General features: G+C 42.5%; 2 protein-coding genes across 2 annotated transcripts in view; one reads left to right on the top strand and one right to left on the bottom strand.

The window, feature by feature from the left end:
* The window catches only part of LOC128309490 (uncharacterized), a 45,679-nt gene extending 27,584 nt beyond the window's left edge, over positions 1-18,095 (bottom strand). The window contains exons 1-2 of the mRNA XM_053045895.1: positions 17,983-18,095; positions 6,340-6,375 (exon numbers count right to left, since the gene is read on the bottom strand). Coding sequence (XP_052901855.1) covers positions 6,340-6,375; positions 17,983-18,095 — 149 coding nt within the window. The remainder of the gene's footprint in view (positions 1-6,339; positions 6,376-17,982) is intronic.
* Positions 18,096-24,709: 6,614 nt separating this feature from the next.
* LOC128298888 (uncharacterized) lies at positions 24,710-25,231 on the top strand. Its single transcript, XM_053034697.1, has 2 exons — positions 24,710-24,937; positions 25,052-25,231. Exons 1-2 carry the CDS (start codon positions 24,710-24,712, stop codon positions 25,229-25,231), a joined length of 408 nt encoding a protein of 135 aa, XP_052890657.1.
* Positions 25,232-26,480: the final 1,249 nt, after the last annotated feature.

The raw sequence follows: 26,480 nt of genomic DNA, 5'->3' as shown, positions 1-26,480 counted from the left end.
GCACTTTTGCCTGTCAGCCATATCCCTTCGGTGCTTCTAGTTGTGAATTCGTTATTCTACTCATTCGATTTAAGAATTTTGTTTCCTTCGGCACGAGGCTAAACTTTGTAATTATACTCCGTGAGCGTGTGCACCACCGTCGTGCGCTAGATAATGCCCAGCACGCAATTTCTCAACTTCTACCTAAACATGCAAACCATGACTGTTTCATGAAGTTATCAAATATTCTGTACATGCAAGGGAGTTATTAAAACTGTATTCCAAAGGAAATACTTTACTCGAAGCTGCTTTGCGATTTTAGACTCGACGATCCATCGCATGCGGAAGAGACACATCATGTAAGAAAGAAACCCACTCCCTGAGAACTGACACATCCTCCAGCACAAAAATGGTCCCAGATGTCGACAAACGGATGGCCAACCACCCCGTGCATCAGGTGTGCTCTGTTGCATCGTCCAGCTGATACCAGTTGATGCATCATTAACGTGATTTCTATGGGGAATAATTTATGCTTCATGCATTTTTCACCACACTTTGCGCGTGTCCCTTTCTTTTCCATTGCAACCGACTAGTGCCGGTTTGGTACAGTAGTATTGCAGTTTGTTTGATAAATCTAAAGCGGCTAATAAAGCAATTTTCTCTCGTGAAATAATGACGTGATTGCCATGGAAGCTAGCGTTGCCTGCTGGTTGCCTGGAAGCGGTAGCGGACCGAACGCAATCAGAAAAAGGGACATGTTGGTGGATCCAATATCGTGCCACCGGGTTCGTATTCCGTACTGGCTGCAATAAAGCGTGTAACTTAGAAGCGTGAAGCGTGCAGCTAGAAAAAAATATATATAAAAATACACAATTCAAAGACTATTTCCGGCATGAGCAACAGCAGCACCAGGGGCACATTCAAGAAACGATTTCAACAAATTGTTATTTATTGGTTATGTAAATGGGATTGCTTCAGTCGTCGATTGTGCTGTTGCTTCTTACTGGTGGACACGGTTTTTTTGTAGCTTTCTTGCTGCATCGATGCCAAGGCCAGCTTGAAGGTGTTGTGTGTTGGAGCCGCAATGCGCGTAATGGAGGTTCGTTTACAACCGAAGATAGCTTAACGAAGAAGCTTCTCAACCAATTCGCTTCAAAGTGCTTGTGTAAAAACGGGCACACTTTTTCGACGCACCGTCGAACTACAACATCGATCGAAAAACGACACCGAGAGCCGATACGTTTTGACATTGATCTGTGACATGTGGACGGCTGCTGATTGTTCACTTGTCGGTGCAGTGGGAGTGTAATCCACTTACCGAAAACTGATGGAACACGAATTCGGGGCACACTTGGACCTGGACACACACACCGACGATCCTTACCCGATAGCGAACGGGGATGCGATTCGCACTTTGGACAACAAGTTTGTCAACATCCGTCGTCCCAGGGCGACATCCACTGGTTCACAAGTGGATCGTTAGGATTTGTCGTTTTTCGTCCCTCGGCACATTATCATTTCATTTTTCTACGAACGCAGAAAAGAAATATGGCACGAAAATGCACACACACAGAGACAGAGGCGTTGACTGGTCAGCTCGTCCAGTGGGAGACGTGGTCAGAGCTAGTAACATGCCATGTCACACAAGTTTGTCTAGCTCGGGACGAATCATAATTCTCGGCGATGATTTGGTAGAGTGTTGTGTATGTGTGTGTGAGTGTTGTGTTCCCTTTTTTTACCACAAAAAGGGAAAAAGGCCCTGAGCGTACTGAGTGACTGAAATGGGTCTGGTTGGATTGAGTTTACCTTTCGCTTTGCTTTTTTTGCTTTTGACCGGTTGGTTTGGGTAACAGATTGGCAATAAGAGAGATGACCTGTCGTACGCGTTGTCATGTGTGTTCCCATAAAAAGTTATGACAGTGTATTGGAGCTGCTTGCTGCTTTGTGGCGTTCATTCTCCGTTTTGACTTTTTGTGACCTTTGCATTATGCAGGACCTGTGTGTCTAAATCCAACGGATTGGATTTTGTTTACCTAACCGAACGCTTCAACCATCTCGGCGCGTTATCACGTGGCATACACACCGACCCGATCCGGGGATGGAGAGTGACCGGGGACAATGGATGCTGCGGATTATGTTTTGATGATCTATTTTTTTTTTTGCTCTAAAGATGGTTAACATGATTTATGAGCGAGACAAGGCGGGTTGTGCAGTTGTTGATTTGTCAAGCTATACGTCATGTTTAAGCTGCATGATTTTCCGTTTTATTTCATGTTTTTCAGTCGTGGTGAGTCATTCAATTGGACATTGAAATAGACAGACGTGCTGTGTTAAATAACATCATATTTTTGTGAATTTGCTTTACGTTTATTTACTTTGAAACGTTTTGCATGTTTTCTCACCTCTATCCACATAACTTCCGATAAAAAGAGGTAATTTGCAATTCGCGTTCGGTTACTGTGAGCTCGTTTGCATACGGCGGCTTGGTGGTTCAGGTGCAGCGAATGGAAATTTGAATAACACCAATTGCATCCGCGAGGTGCTGACGAAAACAAGGGGAGGCCAAGAGCGCAAGCTCTCATCCTTATAACGATAGCAACTAGACGTTGCCGTCGGATACGCCGTGGTGCCGTAATCATTATTGGCATGATTTATGAAGTCGTTGAAAAGCATACACTGCACGGCGGAAGTTCATAATGGATGAGGCGAGATATGAGACAGCTCGCACTAACGAGCATCATGAACTCGGTCGATATAACTATTTTATGCGCTTGCTACATGTGGGCCCATGTGTACCAGGACGAACTTTGTTTGAATAGATTCTAGTAAAGTAAAAAAAAAGTAGGATAATTAATGTGCCAAAACTGTCGTGTACCGTACCGATGTGATGAGTTCTTGAAGCTCTTCATTAGCTCGTCAAAATGTGACTCATGCTTCAACAAGTACTTTAAATCGGACATGAGCCATTAAAGCTTAAAGTTGAATAGTAGAATGGATTTAAATATAAATGAATCTGAAGAGTATCCGGCAGGGTTTTCTACGCCAAAGAACCCATCGCATCTATCATTCATATTAAAGCCGGCGCTTCATCCCTATCGCCATGCGTCTGTGTGTACCTTTTTTTTTATCTCCACAAACCGATAGAGCAGCGTAAAACAAACTCGCCGTGGGGTGCTAGAGCGGAAAAAAACAAATTTATTCCATTTCTACAAACATTTGCTCATGCGATATGGGAACAAGATCAGACGGATTCTTTTTTCTGTATTTTTTTTAGGTTTTGTTCGGTCGTGTTTGGAAATGTTACTCCGCCCGTTCATTGTAAGGGCAATCGATGTAAGACAATAAGACCACTCGGAAGAAAAATTAGTTTGTTACTGCAAACCTTTCGGGGTATTTCAAAGGAACGTTTGAAGAGATTTCTTATTTATAAAATAGTAATATATTTTTTTTTGTATTCAAATAACCACCATTTTCCGTAGATAAAATCAATACATTTTTGTATTGAAACATATATTTACACAAAAAAAACAATGATGTTACTTGAGGCTTTGGCCTCAAACCACGAAAGGAACTGGGAGCATAGAGTGCAGTAAAGCGTGAATCGAGATTTTGTGCATCACCCTTCGATAATTTTGCTTACATTGTAACTCCTACGTGAAAGAAAATAACTGAACCGTATTATCTTGTGCTCAAACTGAAGTCGAGACATCTTGAAGCAACTGACAGCTCTGCTGGAAGATATGGCTTAGCGTAGCAAGCCATGCAAACGTACCCAAGAGAGCATGTTAATGGTAAAGCTTCCATGCTGCACAATAATCGCTTCTTCCAATACGTGACACAACCAAAGCAACCGGTGCGCAACAACGCAGCAACATAATTTTGTTTGCAAATCCAGGCACAGGGGCCGTTGAAACACGTTATTTGATATCAAAATCAAAAAATCACACACATAAACATTCACACTCCGAATGCACTGGTGTGCGTGAGGCTGGAATGTGTGTTAAGGAAACAACAAACATTGCTAAAGCAAAGCGTCTTCGCCTTTACACGCACAAGTATTGCGCTCGTAAAACATATCAAATGACCGTTAAATCGATTTTATTGGATCTTGTTCCAGCGTTTGTGTGGTTGGGTGTGGGTGAAATAGCCAAAAATTGGGCACCAATTTGATCCTAGGCTAAATGTTACAAATTGCGAGAGAATAACGGATGGAAATAGGAACGATTTTCTCTACTGCGATCGACCGATGGAGACGCCTGGTGGCATGTGGTCTCGTGTTGGCATGTCGTACTGTTCCGATTATTGGGATAAATTGATGATGTTGTTAGCAAAACGGGGTTAAATTTATTACTTGTTTAACGTGGAAACAATGACAATGCTTTCGGGAAGGCTTTATAACGAATTTTGTTAAATTGATTTAATTAATAAGGCTGTACAATTGTAATAATTGCCACTATTTGCCATTAATGAATCTAAAAGTTCATTTAACTATTATCTTATTCTCGAAGTTGTCATAAAAAGATGTTACACATTCTGCTTAGTATGGAATACGAATTGCAAATCAATACATTTGTTAAAAATATTCCTTCATCCTTACTCTTTGTGGAAATTGGTATAAATTTGATTTAATATGCCATTCGGAAAACGAATGGAGTCTTTTTAATATATTCTTACACAAATAAACAAAAATTCTTGCAGAGTGTAGCGTGACGAAAGAGAAGGAAAATGGAATCTATGCTCACTGATTGCTATTTGTTTCGTTCAAACGAAGTTATGAAGTGTGTTAAATTAATGTTAACCTTTTTTCATTCACCATCAGAATGCTTTATAAAGATTTAAAAATTAATTTGTCATCTTCTAATACTCCCTAAAAAACAATGTACTAGAAATAATGACCACAACGCTAACCTATGTCAGGTTTGAAGGACAATACGTGTCTGAAGGCTGACATGGATGTCATACACAAACCTTCATGCAAAAATGAACCGTTCATTCGGGGGAGTTTAGTTTGGTTCACACCACTCTAATCGTATTTAGGACAGAACAGATAGGACAAAAAAAGCCTGCCCTAGCCCGACGAACCATCCGTTGGATTATTCAGAACTTATCTATTCGCAACACTTACACCACACGCTCCGGTACCATGTATCGGCTGGCGGTCGCCGGGTACGGTACAATCCTCTGGCACTAAAGCCGATGCGGTTGCACCGTGTGTGCGAAAGTGTAACCGTGTGGGTCGGGTTGGAAAATTTCGAAAGTTGCTAAAAATGTTTGCAAAATTTCACCGTCCACAATGTCAGGTATGTTGACCGGTCCATTCATCAGTGGTCGTTCCCATCAGCGGTCCGTACACGGTACATTGTCGGCCGACCGGCTGTTTTTGTGCTGCTGCCAACACTGTGCTGCTGGATGGATGTGTTTTGAACAAAAATAACAGCCTCAGTTGGTGTTGTCCACGGGATGGCCGGCGTGTATTGCCGGCGCATACGGTTGGGAGCTAACCGTGATCATATTGTCAGTCAACCACTCGGGCAGGACGCTGTAAGTTGCGCAACCTTACGAGAATGTTTGGTCAAATTAAGGTAATGTAACAGTGTGCGTTCGTACGGGTAGCATCCTTCATTCGGAGCGCCAGCAAGCCAACGAAATGTTTTAATATAATTAGTGAAAAGCAGATGAAGCTGATTCGCACCACCAGCACCCAAAAACCCGGGGAAGTTTGTTAACATTTCATTACCTTCTTAATTGCTGGCTAATGTTATACTGTTTTGAGCTCAAAAACCTGCAACATTTTTACGTCGAAACATGGGTGGCAATGCAGATGCAAACAATCCGCTTGATTGAGTACTAATTCTGATAGTTATTTAATCTCACGATACGTTGACGATTGGAGAGCTTATGAATAGTGTTTGCTTATGAATTAGGGATTATACAGTTTAAATGTAGCGTGTTCGTATGCCTACAAGAGCGTGACAGACTGAGCAGCTCAACGGCATAAGTGTGAGTATTGAGCTATAATCGTGTGACGTGTCCTAGTTAGGGATCTTTTTCACTTTTCCCAACTCTCTGCAAACTAAAGTATGCACGTTACATGTTTTTCTACCGTAAAGCATAGCTTGGGTGTTGTTTGGAAAGCACAAATGGGCGCATAAATCAAACACAAGCGAATAGTTGTTCTGCCATCTCTGGCGCCATCCCTACACTAAAGTCACTCACACACGCACACCTTCTAACTAATGTCACACGTGGGTTCTTTTCTAAACTTCAAAAAACGGGGCAGCCAAACCGGGTGGAGTGTCCCAACTAGGACAGCAAGAAGCATCGTAGTAATAGAAATCAAACGAAACGAAAAATACGTACCTGCGACTCAGAGTCTCCCAACAAGTGTTCCAGTTCCTGACCGTGTTTTAACAAGTGTTTCGATCAGAATATTTTTGCATAGGATCATAAAAACATGTTTTCGCATTAGGAATGGGTGTAGGAAAGCGATTAGCGATACGGTTTAAACGGCCAGTGTCGTCAGTTGGTGTGAAATGGTGTGATCGCATTGGAGGGAAAACAACACATTTATTTGTTCTGCTTTAGAATTGCACAAGAATACACAAAACGGCACAGGGAATTTTTGTCCGGGTTTTTGTGGTTGAGTGTATGAAACAAATTCTAAGTGATTGAAATTGGTTCCGAAAAAAAATTGCTTTACAAATCACAAATTTGTGGATGGAAACGACACGCACAAATACCACACTGGCACGAAGGGATAATTTCATGCGCAAAGATTTAAATCCCCACCTCGGCAACAAAAAAAAAACAACACACAATTGCCAAACAAGCTCGATTGTCCTCTGGCAAAAATGGAGCGGACCCGCTAGTTTTCCGAAAACCTTCCGAGAATTGTTATCCCATTTTTGCATCCCTTTCTATCAGCACGCCACAGCACACAAACAACAAAACGGTATATTTTAAGGAAATGAATCACCATACCGGACAGGAAAAACATAAATCAGCGTCTCACGGACACAGCGAACACGGTGACACGGTGTAGGGCAAACGCACGGTCTTACACGTGAAATAAAGTCAGTACGGTGTGTATTTGTGCTGTAAACTTTGTTCCCCTCTCGCTTGCGATGTGTTGCTGTGGCACAGTCACGAAGAAGCGGCGCCGTCGTGTGGGTTTCTTTTGTATTTATTCTGACTTTCTGAACATTTTCCAAAGTTTTTTACTGGTTTGCCACTGATAAGCGGTAGAGTGGTACCGGGGCTGATAACGGGGAGAGATGAAATCGAGGGAGTGGGGGTGTGATCGACGTTCTGAACGTATGCGTATGTTGCGCAATCGAAATGACAAGCAAACGAGGCTTTCAGCTGCCGGAAGCTTTCACTCAAAAGCCACCCGCAGCATGGTGGTGCACGCGTAAGCAATTGAGTCCACCCGGAGTCGGGGTGAAGTTGTCTTCCCGCAAACTGAGTTTTAATGGGAGGCAGAAATGTGCTGCTTGGATCGTGTCTTTATTTTTTAGGCTTTTATTTCGTCGCTATTTATGAAGCAAACAAATCTTTTTGTATGTGACAAGCATAAACGCTCATTTCCGTTGCGCCTCCGTGCGTGTGTTCGTTTGTAGCCCCATTTGACGGACGGGTGTACGGGTTCAAATGGACATGAGGAAAAAAAAATGCCGAGGAATGACAGATGTAACCAATTTCCGATAAGAAATCGATTCATGTTGTTTTGGTCGGAGCTCAATGCGACAAACTGTTTCCATAAATCATCACTCACTTCCATTCGAGAGTATCGTTATGACACACAAAGGCTCAAGTACTGGTTGTGGGGGATGATTCGGTTAACCACTCTGTTAGACGAAAACAGAACTCCCTGCAGAAACATCTTGAAAGTGGAACATTGAACACTTAAAATGTAAACACACATACGAAAGATGAATTTAAAGACAGCATATTGATTTATGTTGGGGAAATGGTAAAAGCGTATGGAAATGGAAAACAAATCTTAAGTACACACTGAGAACACACTGAGAACAGACATTCGGGGTAGACAAAAAGAACAACTGTGGAACCATCGAATGCAACACATAGACGGTTTGGAATCGACATGGTTGGTGCTTGTTTTTTTTTTTGGAGTTTAATTAATTAACTTTAAGTCAAGGAAATATTTGTTTATAATTTTTTTGATGTTCAACAACGAAGGAACACAAGAGCCAGAAGCAGCATCGGTGGGATGTTTGCTTTGCAGCGGACAGATTTTGGGGGGGGGGGGTTTGTGAGTATGTATTTGTGGAACGAAATTGGGGACAAAGGAAGTAAAATATTAGTTGATTCATACCTTCACCTCGCGTATGGTCGAGGGTATGAGAAATTTGATTTTCCTTCTGACCTCCATGACGTAGGACATGCAGAAGTAGAGCGACACAGATTACGGAAACAAGAAACAGAGCAGAAGAAGATGAAGAAGAAGAAGAAGAAGCAACTGCAGCAACCACACTCGCACGTCCGCGACCGCGTCCACACGCGTTTCGATCTAAAGCCGCTGATGGCCCCGTGAAGATTCTTTCCTATTTCGTTGCTATTCCGTGCCACGATGGACGGTGGTTACCGCCGCTCTACAAATGATCCGGCGTCGCGTGTGAATGAGTGTGTGTGTGTGGGTGGGCTTTTTTTCTTTTTCTCCTTGCTACCGTTAGCATTCTTGGCAACCAGCTGAAGCTATTTGCACCATCGAAATGATCACTATTTGCTTGTTGGTGGTCAGGTAAAGCTCGTACGTTTCACGCGCCTATAGATATGTCATGCACCACTACAACAACGAATCAGAACCGAATGGTTCACGGCATTGAGTTCCCGCACGATCGGTTTCCGTTTGGTTGTTGTTTTAGCTTTTGTTTGTGTTACGCGCTGATTATGTCGATCCCAAGCTGACCGAGTATCGTTCATACGGTTACTGCCTAAACACATGAAATTGATAAATTAATAGCATTGGTTTTAGGTGTCTTCAAAGACTAGAACGAAACAATAGAAATAGAAAAAAGAGATAGTCATAGAGCGATGAATGGCGATGAACGTAAGAGTATGTAAAAGTATCGCATAAACACACCGCAAGCCGAGAATGAGTAAGAAAATCATGTGAAATGGAATAAAATGAATGCGTTTTTGACGATCTATATGTGGCGCATTTACATACCTAGAAAAAGATATACCGAGAGAAAAAAGAGAAAGAAAGAAAAAGAGATGCAATTAGAGATGAGAAAAAATGGCACTTGAACACGAAACACAAGTCCAGCGCGGAATGCTAACACACGCACCGAACGGAAAAAGTGTCAAGTGAGCGAAACATAACCTAAAAGTAAAACAATGAACATGAATAACAGGAGGAGGTACAACACAGGAAGACTCGGTTGCACAGAGAACATCTCGCTAAGAATCTAAGAAGTTGTCATAACACATAACAGTATATACAGCAGTTGCGTAATACCACGCAATAGGACGGGGGTTGTTGCTTCTGTTTTTTTTTGTTGCACCCCTGGCCGGGAGGTCGCGCGACGCAACTCCACAGTACGATTCCGTGCAGGAAATAGTTGCAAAGCTGGAAGGTTGCTCGCTTGCTCCGTCTTGCCCTGTGTTTGAAAGTTTTCCGAGCGACATTATGGGGGAGTTGGGACAGCAGCCAAGGGAGAAAGCACACGAACACGTTATCCGAGTGGACGGAAGGACGGAACATAACACGTAGCAGCAAATGGGAACCAAAACACAAGCAAACGGCACTGGGATGGAAATGTTGGCAAAAGAAGAACAGTTAACGACAAATTAATTCCATTACGGGGAATGAATACATTCAGACGGGAACGGCTGCAACGGCCGAACATTTCATTGATTTGTACCGCAAAAGGCGGGTTGTAGCGCTAGCTTAAAGTGGGTTATAACCATTAAATCTGAAAACAACACGGTGTCTGGAGTCATATGCTTTTTTGTCACGAAACGTTCACACGGCCTTCCACGCACGGGATTGGGATGGAAGTTGAATAGATGGAAGCATCATGGGGCGATAAAACTGCTAATAAAATTGTTGCTCCTAGCACGCATCTAATGGAATCTCAGAAGCACATGGAATCGCTCATTCGACCTTGCGCGCGTCGGAATTAGCAATTAAACAACCTTTTCTGTTGCTTCGTACGGTCTCATTTGTATTCGTTAAAGGAACACACACACAAAAAAAGACATCGTGGTAAATCTATCATGTTAAGAAACGTACTATGCTTAATTGACATTTCTTTGGGAACTTGTTGCGAGTTACCAATCATCAAGTTGTATTGTACTTCAATTGCATGATCGTGTTTCGCTTCGCAATTTTACATGCAATATCTAAAATTTCCAACATCTCGTAACACCCCGAGAGTAAACAAATCAAATTAGATCTCTTTTTTTAAATAAAATATACAACCACTCAAAAGGAGTGTAGCCAACATGTAGATAGCACATCACTAAACACGGAGATATTTGCCGGTACAATCAACCCGGTAAATACGCTCCATCGCTCCAGCGTGTACACCACCCGTGCGGGGAAATGCAAATGTGATGAAAATTTAATCTGCTTTACCAGATTGTGTAACCATAAATGTGTCCTTTCTGCTTGCTGCACGGCCACGGTTGCCAGCTGTCCCGAGGACTTGCCCCCAAATTGTCCTTGGAAGCTAGCAAGTGTGCAAAACAACGCAATAAACTTGGTCGGTTCATGGGCTTTACAAAAGCATTCTCCGTTCGCCAGTTGACGAGTGAAAAAATAGGATGTTTTTCTCGCGTATCTCTAACCCTCGAGAACGGTTTCGCATGGAGGCCGTCGGGCTCGTGGGGCGCTGCGCACAGCACTAGGCTGTGGGCGCTAGATGCGAGCGGCGGGAATGGGGGATAGTTCTTTTCACGTTCAGCCTTTGTGGCGGCACTGGAAGCGTGAAGTGGGTGGATTTGTTTACGGTGTTTCCATTTGTACACGCCTGGGTTGTGATGGGTTTATCGAGAACATGACGAAGTCTCGGCGGATATTCACTATGACACGTAAATATAAAATCAAGGGTGTAGAATGAAAGCTTCATAATTGCTGCACTTTGCGTGAAACTGCAAAGCAAACAAGGTTTCAAGGGCCAAATTTACATAACGTTCTGTTAGTTTCAAAGGTTTGAGGGGTATTTGATTCAATGGGAGGGATATAAAATATGTTGTCTTGTACCATAACTTGAAAAGGTCTAGAAAAGATAACATTAAAGCTTCACAGAGTTTTTCACCTCGAGGGGCTATATTAGAGTCATTCCAGTATTCAGGTTGAACTGTATAGAGATTGAGGTAGATTTAGAGTCAAATGACCTGTAGCGGTTAAACTCCAGCAACTAAACATAGCATATAAACGTAAACGTAACGTAACTGTCAGTCAAGCTAAAATTTGACAGTTTAGTGACAGACGGAAAAAAATCAGAGTGGACACACAGCGACATCAACCACAGGTAAAATCACGTGTTCTTTTATTTAATGCGCAAGAAATCAGAGAGAAATTACGAGAAATTTATCTTAATATAATAATTTTGTTCAACTTTAAAACTTTCCATAAATGACTCTTGCTGTAAGTCGTAATAGAATTCGTATAGTCGTTATTGTGGGTAATTATTGTACAATTTAATCCTAAATTTATATTGTCATTAATAAAAAAAAAATGGTGAAGAATGTCAAAACAATCATTTGAGCAATCTGAAACAGCCGTTACGCTCGTAATGAACATATCACCGCAAACATAATTCATTAGTACTGTCATAACCATTCGGTATCATTGTATGGTCGGTTTCCGTTCCAGCTCGGTTAACTTTAAGCCTCAGATCCTTATTTTAGATCTGATAACCAAATCGAAAACCAAAAAAAAAACAACCCTCACAGTAACTTTATGACTCACTGAGGTGAAAGTATCAGAGCAAACACTTGCAGGCGATGTGTTGCCATCACAACGAGGTGGGGGGTGGGAGAAAGCGCAACTTGAAACACGTTTTGTTGTCTTTAAAGCATGCTCAATGCTGGAAGTGGTGCGGGTCTCCATATCTTTTTACATCAGTGCCGAAGGGCAGTGGCAAACAGACGGATCATGCTGCCAGTGACCTACAGTGTTGAACATCTAAAGGATCAAACTAAAGACAACAGACGACCAACCGGGTTTGCCCTTATCAGAATGTCAGAGCGTTGAAACGAACCACCACCAGCGTCAGCCTAGGGGACACGTTCTGCTCGTCCAAATTCTATTGTGCTTCGGGTTCCCTGGCCGGGGTAAGCATGTGGGTCATTGGGTATGTTTTCATCTCATCAAGATTTTGCGCGGAAAATGGGAAGAAACCACCAACGAAAGTCCTCAATGAAACACAATGGATTTTGCTGCTTTTTTTTTGGGGGCGATGAAGAGAGTCTTCACGTGTGCCTTTGTCGGGATGAAAATTAATTATAGTGTTGGTGAACTTCCCACCAATGTGTTGTGATACGGTACTAGTTATGAATTGCTGCTTACACGACTTGAGTGTGAAATGAAACGGAACGAAACGCTTGAAAAGGAATAAAATGCTCATTAAGAAGTGATTCGTTGCTTTGGTGCTTCCGAGCAAGTTTGGTCAATTTTGGTGAAAAAAAAAAACGTTTCCATAGGAGCTTACGAAACTTTAAATGATTAAACAAGAATTTGTGTTAGTTATTACTCAGAAAGTAATGTTTGATATGAAAAGATATTTATTTCATTCGAGGCAGATCACTTTCAAATTGCCACAGCACAACAAAACCATACGGAAATTGGAAAAATACCATACACTATTGAAAGTAAAATTTTCACACTCAAAAACGATAAATATAATAATGGAAATAACAGTAGCTGGAAAGCTGACGGATAAATTGATCATCAGTTGCAAACCGTTTAACCGCCATTACAAATCGTTCCTCAATTATGTTATTATTTCCCAGTTAATAAACAGATCGTTACATAAACAGGCTCATTTTTACAAAATTACGACCATGATGCCCATCAAACATCAACACCAGTGTTACCATCGGCATTTAACGAGAAACGCTGTCCTGAAACGCTGTGGCTCAATCTGCAGCATCTCGTTTTTGTGCCGTTTGAAGAAGGAGCAAAAAAAAAGTATTCTAAAACGCTCCCATCTAAATGGGATGGAACGGAAGTTTATGTTGGTTTATGCAAATTCGTTTGGAAGCATGATGATCCGCTACCGCACCTCCGCGATATGTCGTGCCGAGGGCGAAGAACCGCGCGTCACTTTTACCGAATGGTACATCGTTAATGGTTTTATGTATCTTTGAATGTCGTTATCTGCTGTGTGTTTTCCGGTGGTGCACAGAGTTACAAAAAAAAAAAATAAATAAAATGATAGGAAACTTTTGTTTCGTTCGAAATTATTTGCATGGGAACGGGGCTTGCTCGTAATGGGCTGCTTTTTGTAACGGTTACAGGAATTAGTTTGTTGTTCCATTGTTGAACATCAAATGCTTCCGATGAATAAACATCAAAGTTTCTACCTCTGGAAAATACATCGATGCCAGCGAAGTGTACTGTTTCCTATTCTTGAAAATCGGGATATTACATGCAGCTCTAGCTCTTCTCAGTTTTTAAAAAATCTTTCCAGTCCTTCCCGGAACTGCACAGCATGAAATATTGATGACTGAAGAAGTTTGCCTTTCCTATTAGATACTTATCCCATGAAAGGAAGTCAATGGGAGAAATGAATACGTAATGAAATCTGAAGGCAATGGAAAAGTAAGAGCGAGCGAGATTTTGCAACATTAATCAAAGCTCGCTTCTACAGCCGCGAGGTCAAGCGCGCCTTTATTTATGAGCTCTTAAAGAATTCCCATTCACTATCCTTCACATTGCTTGCATATTATTTGTTCATAATAATTACTAATTTCAAGCAAGCATTCATTTGAAAGATACGACTTTCAGCATCGAAGAATGCCAGAAAATAAAACAAAATATTCAATGGACGGGAATGTGTTGTAACGCGTCTCTGATAGAATAAAAGCACTAGAGAAAACTTTTACTGCTCACCAAGGTTATTACACAATTTGTGCATGAGTCGACGATCCTTTTTCTTCCTTTTTCTTTTGTAGCGGCGAACATTGCTGCGAAACACAGTATATCCTTCTCGCCATTTTGCCCTATAGATGAACTTAGCGTTCGGGACGACGAACTGTTCAACAAGAGTTCGCAAACTTATTACGATTGCATGTGTTTCAGCACAATAAACAGTAAATGTGCCAAAGGTGAAACGGCGATTCCCACGGGAGCGTTTTACCACGCTACCCAACTTTAGCTATTAGATACAGCTTATAATCCACGAGCATCAGCATTTCAAGAGCGGATATGATGTTGAGAAGCTTACTTTTTCTCATGGCCTACGTTGCTTATGGTTCAAGTTGCTTGAGATGTGTGCAAGGGAGCTTTTGTTGCGGAAGATAGTTTATGTATTTTTGGCGCATGAAAAGAAAAACCAACAGCAATTCGACGCCACACTCCTCGGAACACATTCGGAGCTTGTAGCTTATTCCTTTATCGTGCCGATCTAATAACAAACCCACAAAGATGCCGAATAATGGACGAAATCTTATTGGGTGGTTCCCATTAAAAGAATGACCGTACAAGAGGACACGCACGCATACATATGCACCTCGACGGGACCGTGTGACCTATTAGCAAAATGGGCGACGGAAACCTAGGTCATCGTCGTGTGGGGATGTTGATAAATTCACGTACGGTAGCTAAATTGGATGACACTTGAGGGATAGGGCAAACAAAAACAGTTTACTGTTTAACCTCGGAACCACCGGAGGTTCTGTTTGGCAGGCTAGCTTTACCGCCATCACCGGCGATGGGGGCTCGTGTCTTGGAAGTTCCAGTAGTAGCATACCGTCGGACAGACGGACGAGACCGAACGATAAAATGCTCGACTCGCCATCTTCCCGGGAGGCTGAACCATCCTGCCGAGAGAAAACAAACGGCTCAGGTGATGTCTTTTCGTGCCTTTCTTGTTGGCTCTTTAGAAATGAGGTGTGTCTGTGTGTGGGTGTGTGTGTGTGCAAGTACGAGGTGAAAAACTAAAGAAACGGCTCGACACGGGCACCGGAACCGAGTGCCGGAAAGGACTGGCAAATCTAATTTGGCGTGAAGATAGCTGGGCGTCTCCATGCCGTAAAAGAGAGCGGCCGGGTCGGACGGGCGAAAGGGCTCAGAGTAGAAACGCACACACATACAGTTGTAGCGTGCGGCGCGTATCAACGCTTACACTGCTGAGCGCTTGATGTATGCATACATACATTCAGGCGCAACGGGACAGCTTCGCCCGCCGGCTAACAACGACACGGGGACGGGTAAAGCCTGGGTCCTGGCTTACCCGGTCGCTTCTTCGGTTTCGGTAGTTATTTTTAGTCGACTGAACATGCTTTAGCACTTGCTGATCCTCATTCCCGCCACCAGCATCCATCGACTTCCGGCCGCTCATGGTGGAAAATCGGTGGGGACATTTATTGGGCTTAAAGTGAATTTCTATGCCACCCGTTTTATTGACTGCGGGGAAATAGCTCGACAATGAGGAGGCGTGAATTGTGAGGTGAGCACGTGTGTTTTGTGAGAAAATGTCTTGTGCCTTTGGTGAGTCTTGTTACACGCTTCAGCGATATCAGGCAGGCACGGTTCCTTTTTTTTTATTGCAAGTTAATTTTGATCGTTATGGTACGAACACAAGGCCACTGGTGGTGAGGTATGGCGCTACTTTCTACCAAAAGCCCACCCCGATCACGCGTCTGTATTGTCGTGATGATTACCGCCCTTTGATGGACTCGCAGGGAGACGTTTCTGTGATGAAGGTACATGAAGTAATGCATCGTTACGGAGCTTTCGCTTACGGTGCGCCGGAACAACACAACTGAGTGGTCCGAAGTGTTCTCTGTTTTACCTCACATTCCGACGCTCGTGAAGCGATAACGTGAAGCACCCCGAAAGCAATTTGTCACGAGGACGGGTTTTTTGTTTGTTTTTTCTTTCACCGATGCCTGCTCACTCGGTTGGAAAAGAATGTCAAATAAATCGTTCCAAGCGGGAGCTTCACCTACATTGAGGGACGTGGGAGTGTGTGTGTTGGTTTTTTTTTCTTCCACCTCTATCTGGACGGAATCAATCGATTGGTCCTTGGATGGTCATTACATTCTTTCAATCCTTCAGGAAAACTGTTTATCAGTTGGAGGTCACATCACAACTATGGGGGAGGAGATGGGTGACAAAACGGGACTCGAATGCCTTCTGCCTAACTGCTTCCCGTTCCTATTTTGTGTGTGTGTGTGCATTTGATCGAATCTTAATGTGCCCCAAGGACGTGCCCCATTCGAGTGGGAGCGGAAATGTCTACCGGATGTCGATTTCGTATTCGTTTAGTGCCATTCGAAACGGCCCTTCAATCCTGAAGCCGTGAGCTGAGGTGTATTTGTGCGGGAAATCGCCCATAAGCTAGCGTGTGGAACAGCAATGTGTGGGGATCTTTAATCGATAAACGCTCCAGGTCGTCTTGGATACATTGTTCAAGTAAGCATTAAATTAATGTGTTATGTGGTGTTATAAACAGCCTATTCGAAGATAGGATAAATTAAAAGCTATTTAGATTGAAGGTTAATATTGTTAACGGAATAGCTCCATTATTCACACCACATCTCAACAAATATCCCGATTGAGCTTAAGATACAATTAAATTTAGTTATACATCTGAACCATTCTTGAAGTAAACAACGTAGTATAACAATTGAGTGTAAGCTCTTATCCTATTTGCCTTAGATTGTAGCGTTTGCTTTTATTATTTGCCTTTCCAAAAGGATGCAAATTGTATTCGCAATCTAACAGCCTCTCACGGCGAATGTAAAACCCATGTACCACTCCCAGCGTACAGGAATTGGATACGATTGTCTTAAGAACGTACATTGTACTTTTATCCTTTCCAGTGGAAACATTTGCACAAATCACAATCTCAAGTGCAGCCATCGTAGGAAGAGATCGTATTCCTGAAGCTTTTCAAAGCAATGTTCTGCATCTAGCATGAAAGTGGTTCTGTTGGTACAATACGCTGAAGTAGATTCGCATTTGATGGCTCCAAAAACTCTACAAGCAATACATACAAGCAGTTAGAGCTTTTATGTCTCCCACAATGGAGCCGAAAGGTTAAATATATTTATCTCTCACATACTGCAGGTTTGTAGCAAATACGGCCTGGCCGTCTCTTGCGAATAAAAAAAATACAGCTTTACAGGTGAATACTAAAGGTGGAGTCTATCAACTACTTGGGTGGAACTTCCGACAAAATAAAAGAAATTGTACAGGAGTTAGACAACACGGGGGCATCTACGGTATGCACACGTACACGGGGGTTTGAGGAACCTTGTGGAGAAAAAAAAGGTGACACTCGTCGTAGAGTGGTTTTTGAGGACATTTTACAATCAGCGATAAGGAATGTGAAAGTAAAGCTAGTGTAAAGCTTGACTCCCACCAGGGTGACGTTAGGTCAGCAATAATGTGCTGTTTAGCAGGATACATATCAGTGTAGTGACTCTGTACACCCTGTGTACACAGGTGCAACATGTTTTGCAAAAAAAAAAAACGACAAACAAAAGCAGAACAGGAAAGCATTTTGTGAGCGTAAACAAATCACGCAATAATAGTGTGTGCGAATATTAAAACAGTGTGACGGTAAAAAAAATCTCGTAGACTTGAACAAAACAAAACACAAAAAAAACAATAGACAAACGTAAAAAGAGAACGAAAAACAAGTATACAACATATGGCAAGTTGTAAATGTTGCAAATGTGCGCGATTGTCATTTGCAGTGCATGTACTCCTCTTCGCTTGTTGTGATACAGAATGGAGAAGAACACAAAAAGTTCCGTTGTTTGGCTGTCATTCCAGCCATTGGCCGTACGCACACTTACTGAAAACAGTGCCGACGAGGTCGGTGCCGAGCTGGAAGCGGCCGCCGTACTTCCGTAGTTGAACTGTGTCTGATAGCTACTGCTGGAGAGGATTTTCTTGTGTGCTGATGCATGGGCTCGATAGGCACTGACACTTAGTTTCATCGTGTATCGCACGGGCCAGAACGCCCAGGGCTGGCCGCAGGAACTAGGATCACATACACTCTACACACATACGCACACACGCACACACACAAGTAGGTACACGCCGACCACTAGAGCGTTTTGCACTTTTGCGAACGCAAACCCCTGCTTCACACTGCAAGCACACTCGAACGCACGTCTGGGTGAAGTCTTCAGCCACACCGGGAGCGCACCAACAAAACATTCACACTGGCTGCACTATTGCTCATCCTTGTTACACGTGGAGCCGTTTTTTTTTTCGAACAACCACCGAGAGAGGAAAAAGGAACACAAAAAACGTGAAAAATCATTAGGCAAAAGAATTGTTTCTATCCCTGGGACGTCTTTGAGCGGATCTCCCACCGATCTGCTAGCTGCTGGTGTGTATGTGTTTGCGTCTTGTCTTTACTGTGCGTTCTCGAACTGCTAGGGGCTCACATTGTTCACTGGGGAAAGGTCGCACAGATCCCAAGGTTGACGAGTAGTTGACACTTTTTCGCTTGCTTTTCTACACGCTGCTCGATCACCTGGCATCACGCCCGCACGTAACCGTCACCGCCCGGCACTGCCAGAAGGACGCGAAGGTGTCGGCAAACAATGGGGCGCCATCTTCGCCGCACGCTAGAGGGCGCTCCAAGGCCTGAAGCCATCATCATCACGCCGTTTGTTGCCATTTTTCTCACTCTCGCTCCATTCTTCGGTTGCCCCGTGGTCACTTGGCACGTCTTGCGAAGCTTACCGCAGCGTGTATGATGAATCTCTAGATTGGAAGGAGAAAGAGAGAAAAAAGGACATGATATAGACCAAATGGCTTGGAGCTTTGGAGTCCAGAATTTGTTGGAGTACTGTCAGCTGGACGGATCTCATCAGTTCGAGCAGCATTTGGCACATGTTTCGCTGTTTGGGGGCGAACAAATAAGGCTTTGCCTGTCACCCGCCCCGAAATCGTTTCACTCTCGGCCCACCGCTTGTCCGTAATTAATGAAATTATTAACACTCCGGTGATAATACGGAACACCACGGAGCGTGGGGTGTGAGCATGAATGGACAAAAACACGAAAATGCCCATCAACAAATGATTCTTTACACGAATGCAGAATAATTACGATGATGGATGGATCGAAGGGCTGTTTCGAGGGTTGGTTTTCTATTTAATTTTCATCCCCATGCGTCCAATCGATAAGGCGCTATCTGTGTGTGGGATTATTGGGCTTAATATAATTTTTGCCAATGAAATTAACTTTCGCCTCCGTACCGTGGATGCGCTATGTGCCGTAAGCGTACATACAGCATGTCGGAAGTGATAAGCCACGGTATGGAGAGGCCCAGCAGCTGTACATATTTGTTCTGAAATATTACGAAACCGACCAACTGTCGTTGCCACAAAGACAGATCCAATTTCCGTGTGGGTTGGATTTTCGCTTCCCAGAAGGTAATTTAACGACAGGATTATAGCTTTTTCCGATCCCAACCCAAAACAAAAAAAATCGACCGCTCCTTTTAATAGCCCAATTTGGTCCATCCATCCGGGGCATTGCTTCATTTTCCTCACAGCAAGCAGCAAGGGAAACGCATAAATCAAACATAAATAATCACGAGATCAGCCTCACAATCGAATCGAGTTGGCATTGGTGGTACCTGCGTTGGCATGGTTGCACGAAAAGCTCGAAAGAAAATTCGAAATGAAGCCAACTGCCACTAATCGAACGGTTGCGTGCGTTTGCTTCATCGCGTGTGGCCCAAGCGCGTACTAGGAAAATAGTTGAGATCGTTCCATTTTTTTTCCCTCTCTCCAAACCAAAATGAATTATGTGAACGATCCGAAACTATGGAAGGTCGCGGACAAAAATCTTTCGGCTTCACTTACTGAAAAGGTCACACAAAAGTAGTAGTAGTAGTAGGCAGTGAAATAGAACTGCACGGGAATGTCAACGGGCGAACACGACGGAGGTCACTCTGTTGGCGCTGAATTCAAATTCTTTCGCGCCTTTTGCTGGTGGGCCAGGCTTTGGCGAGAACGCCTTTTATTGGAAATCATTATTGCCATTATTCGGAACAGATGTGAAGCTTTCCGCAAGATTGATGGTGTGTGAGCGGTTCTGACAGGTTAGGTTTGGGCTCTGGTGGCAGGATTATAGCTCACCGTTTTATATCATCGATTGCTGTCGATTGCTGCCCGACAAAACACCTACACCGTTCGCTTCGTCCCATCACGCTTGCTCGAAGCTCGAAGCGATCCGATCATTAAATATCATGACCTGCTCCTTGAGGCTTTTTGGTGTGGTACAAGATGCTGCAAAAAATGGCGGCAAGCTACGCTTCGTTTACTCTCCGATGAATTTGATGACTTACTTTTCATGTCCATGTCTCTTGTTTCGTTGACACTAATGTTTTGTGTCTTTTGGAGATGGTTTCCTTCGTTTTTACTCCTCAAACCGATCTTTCCCTTTCGATCACATCTATCGACTTAATGTCATTATTATTCAATGAATGATTCAATAAAAAAGTGATGGTACTCCGGTGATGTTATTCAAATATGTCACCAAATACAAGCCTATTATGAGTCGTTACTGTGCGTTCTTGCTGTGTTATTGAAGAATGCGCTTTTAGGTCCACACTCTGACGGTGATGGTTTTATTGGATAAAGCTTTTCCACCCATCATCATCATCATCTTCATCGTTTTCGTGCTTCTTTTGTGCTTATTAAGACCGCTTGACGATTGACGGAAAAAAGCTAGAGCTTAACGCTAACTGGGAAATGATAAATGAATATGTCGGATCGTAATTTGCAAATTAAGCGTAGCAAAACATCGGGTCGAAAGTGTTTGGATGAATAGTGAACTTTATGTAATGTTAGAAAAGAATTTTTTTTTATTGTCGTATTGAGTGGAATTATGTTTTTACAAATTCGACGGTAAGATTCCATCCATTTGGAGTCGAGTTATAATTGAATAAATAGAAAACATGAACCATGCTTCATTAGTCCTTGTGTCCCTGTATTCGGTGTGGATTTCCAAAGTGTTGGAGCCGATGAAAGATTTGGGATTTTCTCCCATCCGTTACTCTTTTCGCAGCTGTATAAGCTTGTTTATCCACATAATAAATAGAACAACTTTCGCAGTGTAATCCTTCACTCGTTCTCTACCCATTTCACACCTCTTGCGTAATTCAAACCAATCCCAGCAGGAACTACCCTACTCGCTGACCAAATTGACCACCCACCCTGCCCCATCCATATTTCCATTGATCGCTCGACGAGTTTGACCACCCATCCGAACTGCTGTCACTGTCTGTTTGGCACGGCAAGTTGTTCACATTTTCCGCCCTGTTTACCGAATCCGTGCCGGGCGCAACTCAGCGGTGACTCAACGGAAAGCTATCCGCCCACAAATAACAAACAAGCGCCCGAAAGCGAATGCCCGTCCCAGTCGATGTTGCTTTCGGTTGGGATGCGTTATCGATGTGCGTCGCCACATGTCTGTATGTATTTTTTATCATTCCCGCGCTGGTAGAATTATTCGTTCGCTTTTTCCCGTTCGCCATTCCCGGTGAAGAATCGTCCCGAAAATTGCGTTGTCGTTGCGTTTGCGGAGTTCGAGATCCCTGGCAAAGGGTGCGTTTGTTGTCCGTTTCGATTCATTGGCCGGTCAATAACTTTACGCGAAACAGTTTCCAATTGAAACCGAAATGAAATCATACTCTTAGCGCCCTCTAGAGGGCACAACAAAGAGTTGCGTAATTTGTTTGGCCTTCATTCGGTTTCGTAACAAGCGGCAAAGTTAACAGTATGTTTATGACATTTACAGAATTAAATGCAACGCTACTCGAAAGTTGTTTTTTTGCCGTGATAATGATCGCAACAAAGCGAAGTGCAACACTTTTAGTAGTGAAGCATCGCAAATGGAGACTTCTTTTTATTAAACTGAGAAATGTCCTAGGATATACCATCATGACGTGACATATTATTCTATCCAACGCTAATAAGAAGTCAATCTGAACTCAGAACTACTGGTAGAGGTTCTTCTCAAGTTCTTCGAAACATCATATAATCTTTTGCTATTAATATACTTAATATAACTTTTCAAACAAATCTAAATCCACTTCCAATACTTGTAATTTCTGACAAGAAATAAATTAGCACTTCTAACGAACCGAATTCAGGCTAAGCATAACATTTTTATTTATTAATGTATCGGTCCTATTTATTCGTATCGGTCCGGTCATTTTGTCAACATTGATTTCATCAAATTAAAGAATTCTTTGCTAGGAATTTTTACTTTCAATTGTTACCTTTTCTGAGTTTAGCAGGTTTTTTAGGTGGCCATTCATTGCGTTTCGATTTTCTATTCATTGGTGGTACAAAACAGATGGTTTTGACACCTGCTAATGATTATACGATTGTATGGTTGTCTCCTTTAAATGAATTTGTTTCGTGGATAGATTTAAACTACAAGATTAAAAAGTTTAACAGAGCATGAATTATTCAATCTCTTCAAACTAACAACGAACGTAATTTTAGAAGAGACACCTTCAGTGTTAAAACTCCGACTAACCAATATTTGGCAATTCATCTTTGAATTTCAAATTCTCTCAGTTACTGTCAGTTGTGTTAGCAATAAATGCAGTGTTCGAAAAAAAATCAAGCTTCAAATTGTTTTTTTAAGGGAAGTGGAATATGTTCGTCCATAAAGAACGTTATAGCGTTTTGTACCGATTCGATTACATGCTCATCCAAAAGCATGTCCGCTCGATGATTATGTTCGATCCTGCCTCGACCCCGGACCGGGCGAACAGCGGTCGCCTGCACTGGCACTGATTCCTGCGAAGCAATCATGCGTGTCGAATAAAAATACAATATTACAGTTGAATCCATCCATTGGCCATCGCTTCCCCCCAGCCAAATGTCACTCGTGGAAGACACGTCTTAAGACAGGGTAGGGTGTGGTAGCGTGATTCGAGAAGTCGAAATGCTAGAAAATGGTCATTGTTTTACGATCCTTCAGTCAACGTCGTAGCTCACATACCGAAACCAGACAAGGGGACAAGGAACAGGGCGGTAGGGCCCACCTACAACGAATCAATCGATTACAAGCTTTAATGGCAATGGCGGAAGAGACAATCCGATCACATCCGTATTTTTAACGATTTTCTACCTTATCAAAGTAGGTCGGCACGATATAAACAGAGTACGTGCGTGCAGGAGTTTGATTCTTCCTGGAAAGCAGAAACCCTTTTCTTTGTGATGTACTAATCGAGCGACAGTAAAGCGATTTAAGTGCGTCCTTTGAATCCGGATGTAGTGCGTGTATCCTATGGCCAGTATTCCAACGGTTATTGAACAAACAACTTGAAATTCTGACCATGATACAAGTAAAGGATAATTCGAACCATTTATAAAGAAACCGAATTATATAAGGGACGTTTCGTCTCCATATTTTCAAAAAACATAAACTAATTGTATTCTCATATTTGTAGCCGTAGCCGTTGCCCCATGCTTATCGGACGTACTTGTGCGACTTGAGCTGACCGCTCTCAGTTTGTTTTGTTGGGCGACGAAGCAGAAAACGTGCCACTAATTGGGAAAACCTGCACATTGTTTAATTAAGAAAGTTTTGCTCGCTTGTTTGGAGTGACGGTATATTGCTCCACTATTTTCTTGCGCTTTAGTTCGTTTGGTGCGGTTCAAGGGTGACCAATGGAGCACGTCGAAAGTTCGGTGACATTTTGGTGTTGTTTTATGTTGTTTTTCCGAAACCTTTTTTACTTTTACAAATCACTGTTTTGTTGACATCGTATGTTGTGGAGGTTCAAGGGTAAATTATAATTTATTTATGTTGCATTATTCAGATCAGTATTTTTTTTAGCAACAAATATAAATTACACGCATATGATTGCGTAAATTTCCACACTATGACTCACCGCGCGGTATGTAATCGATATGGTAATGAATTAAAAATTATTCAGCACCGAATGAAATTGCACTCACGTAGACACAAAAAAAAAATTAATATGCCAATTTTAATTTCCGCTTCGGAACTACAGAGCCGTAAAAAAGTGATGAGTACTTTAAAAAAAAAGGAGATTCAGATGAAAGTAGCGTAAAGTTGCTGTAACTTTCTCTTGGTTGGTTGGTTGGTCGAAAATCGAACCCTGATTGACGGCACGCATCGAATGCAAATTTCGGACGATCAGATTTACACCAAAACGAGACCGGTTCGTGTTCGATTGCACAACGGAATATAATTATGTGTACGTGTTTTGTTAACATTCGCTAGACAGACCATCTGGGGTTCCGAAATATGTTAAAAACATAAAAATGGGCCTGTAATATAAAAGCGTATTGTTGTAATAAAGTTTTGTTGCATGCTTATTTAGCAGAAATCTTCAAGAGTTAGCTTATACTGAGTGTGTAAAAAGTGTTCCACAGTAGGCCTTCTACTCTTCGTTTGTGCCCGAATGCAACTTTCACCGGACGAGCCGTATCGTTCCAAAAGACATTTCGTTCATTCACAAGTGCACGACAATCGCGCCTGTTGGCCACCAGTCTGCTGCCGGCGATGCTGCAATGTGGTCGAGGCGCTTGCTTCACGTGACGCTTGTTGCAGTGCTCAGTTGTACCGTCCGGCAATGTAGCGCCGGTCCGCGTTTGCAAGATGAATTCATCTGGGGCAATCGCGACGACAACACGGATCGCGTGTGCCTGTCACAATCGGTTGTTATCGAGCCCACCTGGGAAGCGTTCTTTAGCTTCTTTCGTCCCGTCACGAGACTTGTGTCTTTCATACCACCACGGGTAAGAGGAACCGAGGGGTTGCGCACTGCTTGTTGTGCTCTGCGCAATGCGAACTGTAAACCAAGCTATCTAATTGCAAACCGTGTGCTTATTTCTTTTCTACACTTTCAACAGCCGGATCAGGTGGTACGGTACATACGCATCTGGACCGATGCTCCGGTGTATCGGTTTCGGGCCGAGCTGGTACATGGTGGCGTTGGTACCAAGGCCCCTGTTGCTACGATCCTTCAACTGAGCCGTCACTGGATGTTGTTTGCAAATATTGTGATTTATTGTTCAACGGTACCGCCCTAGCTTTTACTGCCCTGAGTTCGGTAGTTCGTTCGCATAATAAACAAAAAGTAGTTTATTGAAAATTTTGTTGTTTAAATTCAAATAAAACTCATAAACTCTTCTACATTCTATTGTCGCTTGAATGTTGTGGTATTCCGATAGCAGTAATAAAAGTGTTGTATTACAAAGCATTTTTCCATGTAACATCGAATTGAACGTTTGCTCTTTTATCGAACCCAAGCGTCTAGTTTCAGCATGATTGCCTCGGAGCATCGCGCTCTTTTGTGAAATTCAATATTCTACCTACGAGTCCGCAATGCCATGTTTAAATGTTTTCGTAACCTTTTTTTGCCATGCAAATGGCATGTAAATGCCTGTAGAGGTGGAGAATGGTATTACATATCCAGGATCGCTTTTGTAATATGACGCTGAAAGGTTGCTGAAATTTTAATTGATATTCTTCTATTCTTTTCAAAAATAAATGGTAACAAATAGTAAGTAAAATGTATTGAACTTTTATTTTATATGTAGTACGGTAGTACGTAAGAATCTACTCTAAAGTTTGAAGTTAAAGTTTAAGTTTGAATTGAACAGCATAGAAAACATAAAAAAAATGTAAGACGATATGGAACGCATGGTTGGAGCTCCGCATCCAAATATCCTCTGCAAGTAGTCATCCTGAGCATGCGGATGGATGTCTTCGATCATAGAACACATCAACCCTCGATCGCATCTGTCACGCATTCCAGAACATACATCCTGTGGCAACACTGTCAACGCCCTGTTGGTGACATCCTGGATGACGACATCACCGGTGCAACTAACGATAGTGAAATAAGGCGAAGATAACAAAAGAAGGATTGGGGCAGAACAGGAAACGATTCGAGAGTCAGAACTCAGAGTATCGAACGCAAGCTTCGTAATACGTTCCCGAATAAACAGCGAAAATATGATGTTGTTAACTAACGTTAAAGGATATAATAAAAAAATATTTGCCCACGGCATAGAATAACTTGTATTACAAAATACTGTCTTCATTGAATACGTGGATTGCAATTGAATTATTCTTATAATCACAACAGCAAAAAAAAAAAACAATAATAATATACCCCTGCTGAACCGGGAACGAACTGTTTGAAATGAATTTACTCAATCTCATGTTGAGCCAAAGACGCATACAATAGCGAAGGAATTTTAATAACGAATAGCTTTCACAAATATTTTGCCCACCATTCGTTGCAAATGAATCTAGGCTGAACCGTTCGGGTCA

The sequence above is a fragment of the Anopheles moucheti genome, chromosome 2 (assembly GCF_943734755.1).
Source record: "Anopheles moucheti chromosome 2, idAnoMoucSN_F20_07, whole genome shotgun sequence".
NCBI classification, from domain to species: domain Eukaryota; kingdom Metazoa; phylum Arthropoda; class Insecta; order Diptera; family Culicidae; genus Anopheles; species Anopheles moucheti.
The sequence above is the reverse complement of the archived record's forward strand: the minus strand, read 5'-3'. Positions and strand labels throughout refer to the sequence as shown.

Excerpts from the sequence above, each read along its gene's own strand:
- LOC128298888 (XM_053034697.1), top strand. The coding sequence starts at position 24,710 with ATGTGGTCGAGGCGCTTGCTTCACGTGACGCTTGTTGCAGTGCTCAGT. Across the intron at positions 24,938-25,051 it reads TGTCTTTCATACCACCACGG|CCGGATCAGGTGGTACGGTA; the intron begins GTAAGAGGAACC and ends CACTTTCAACAG.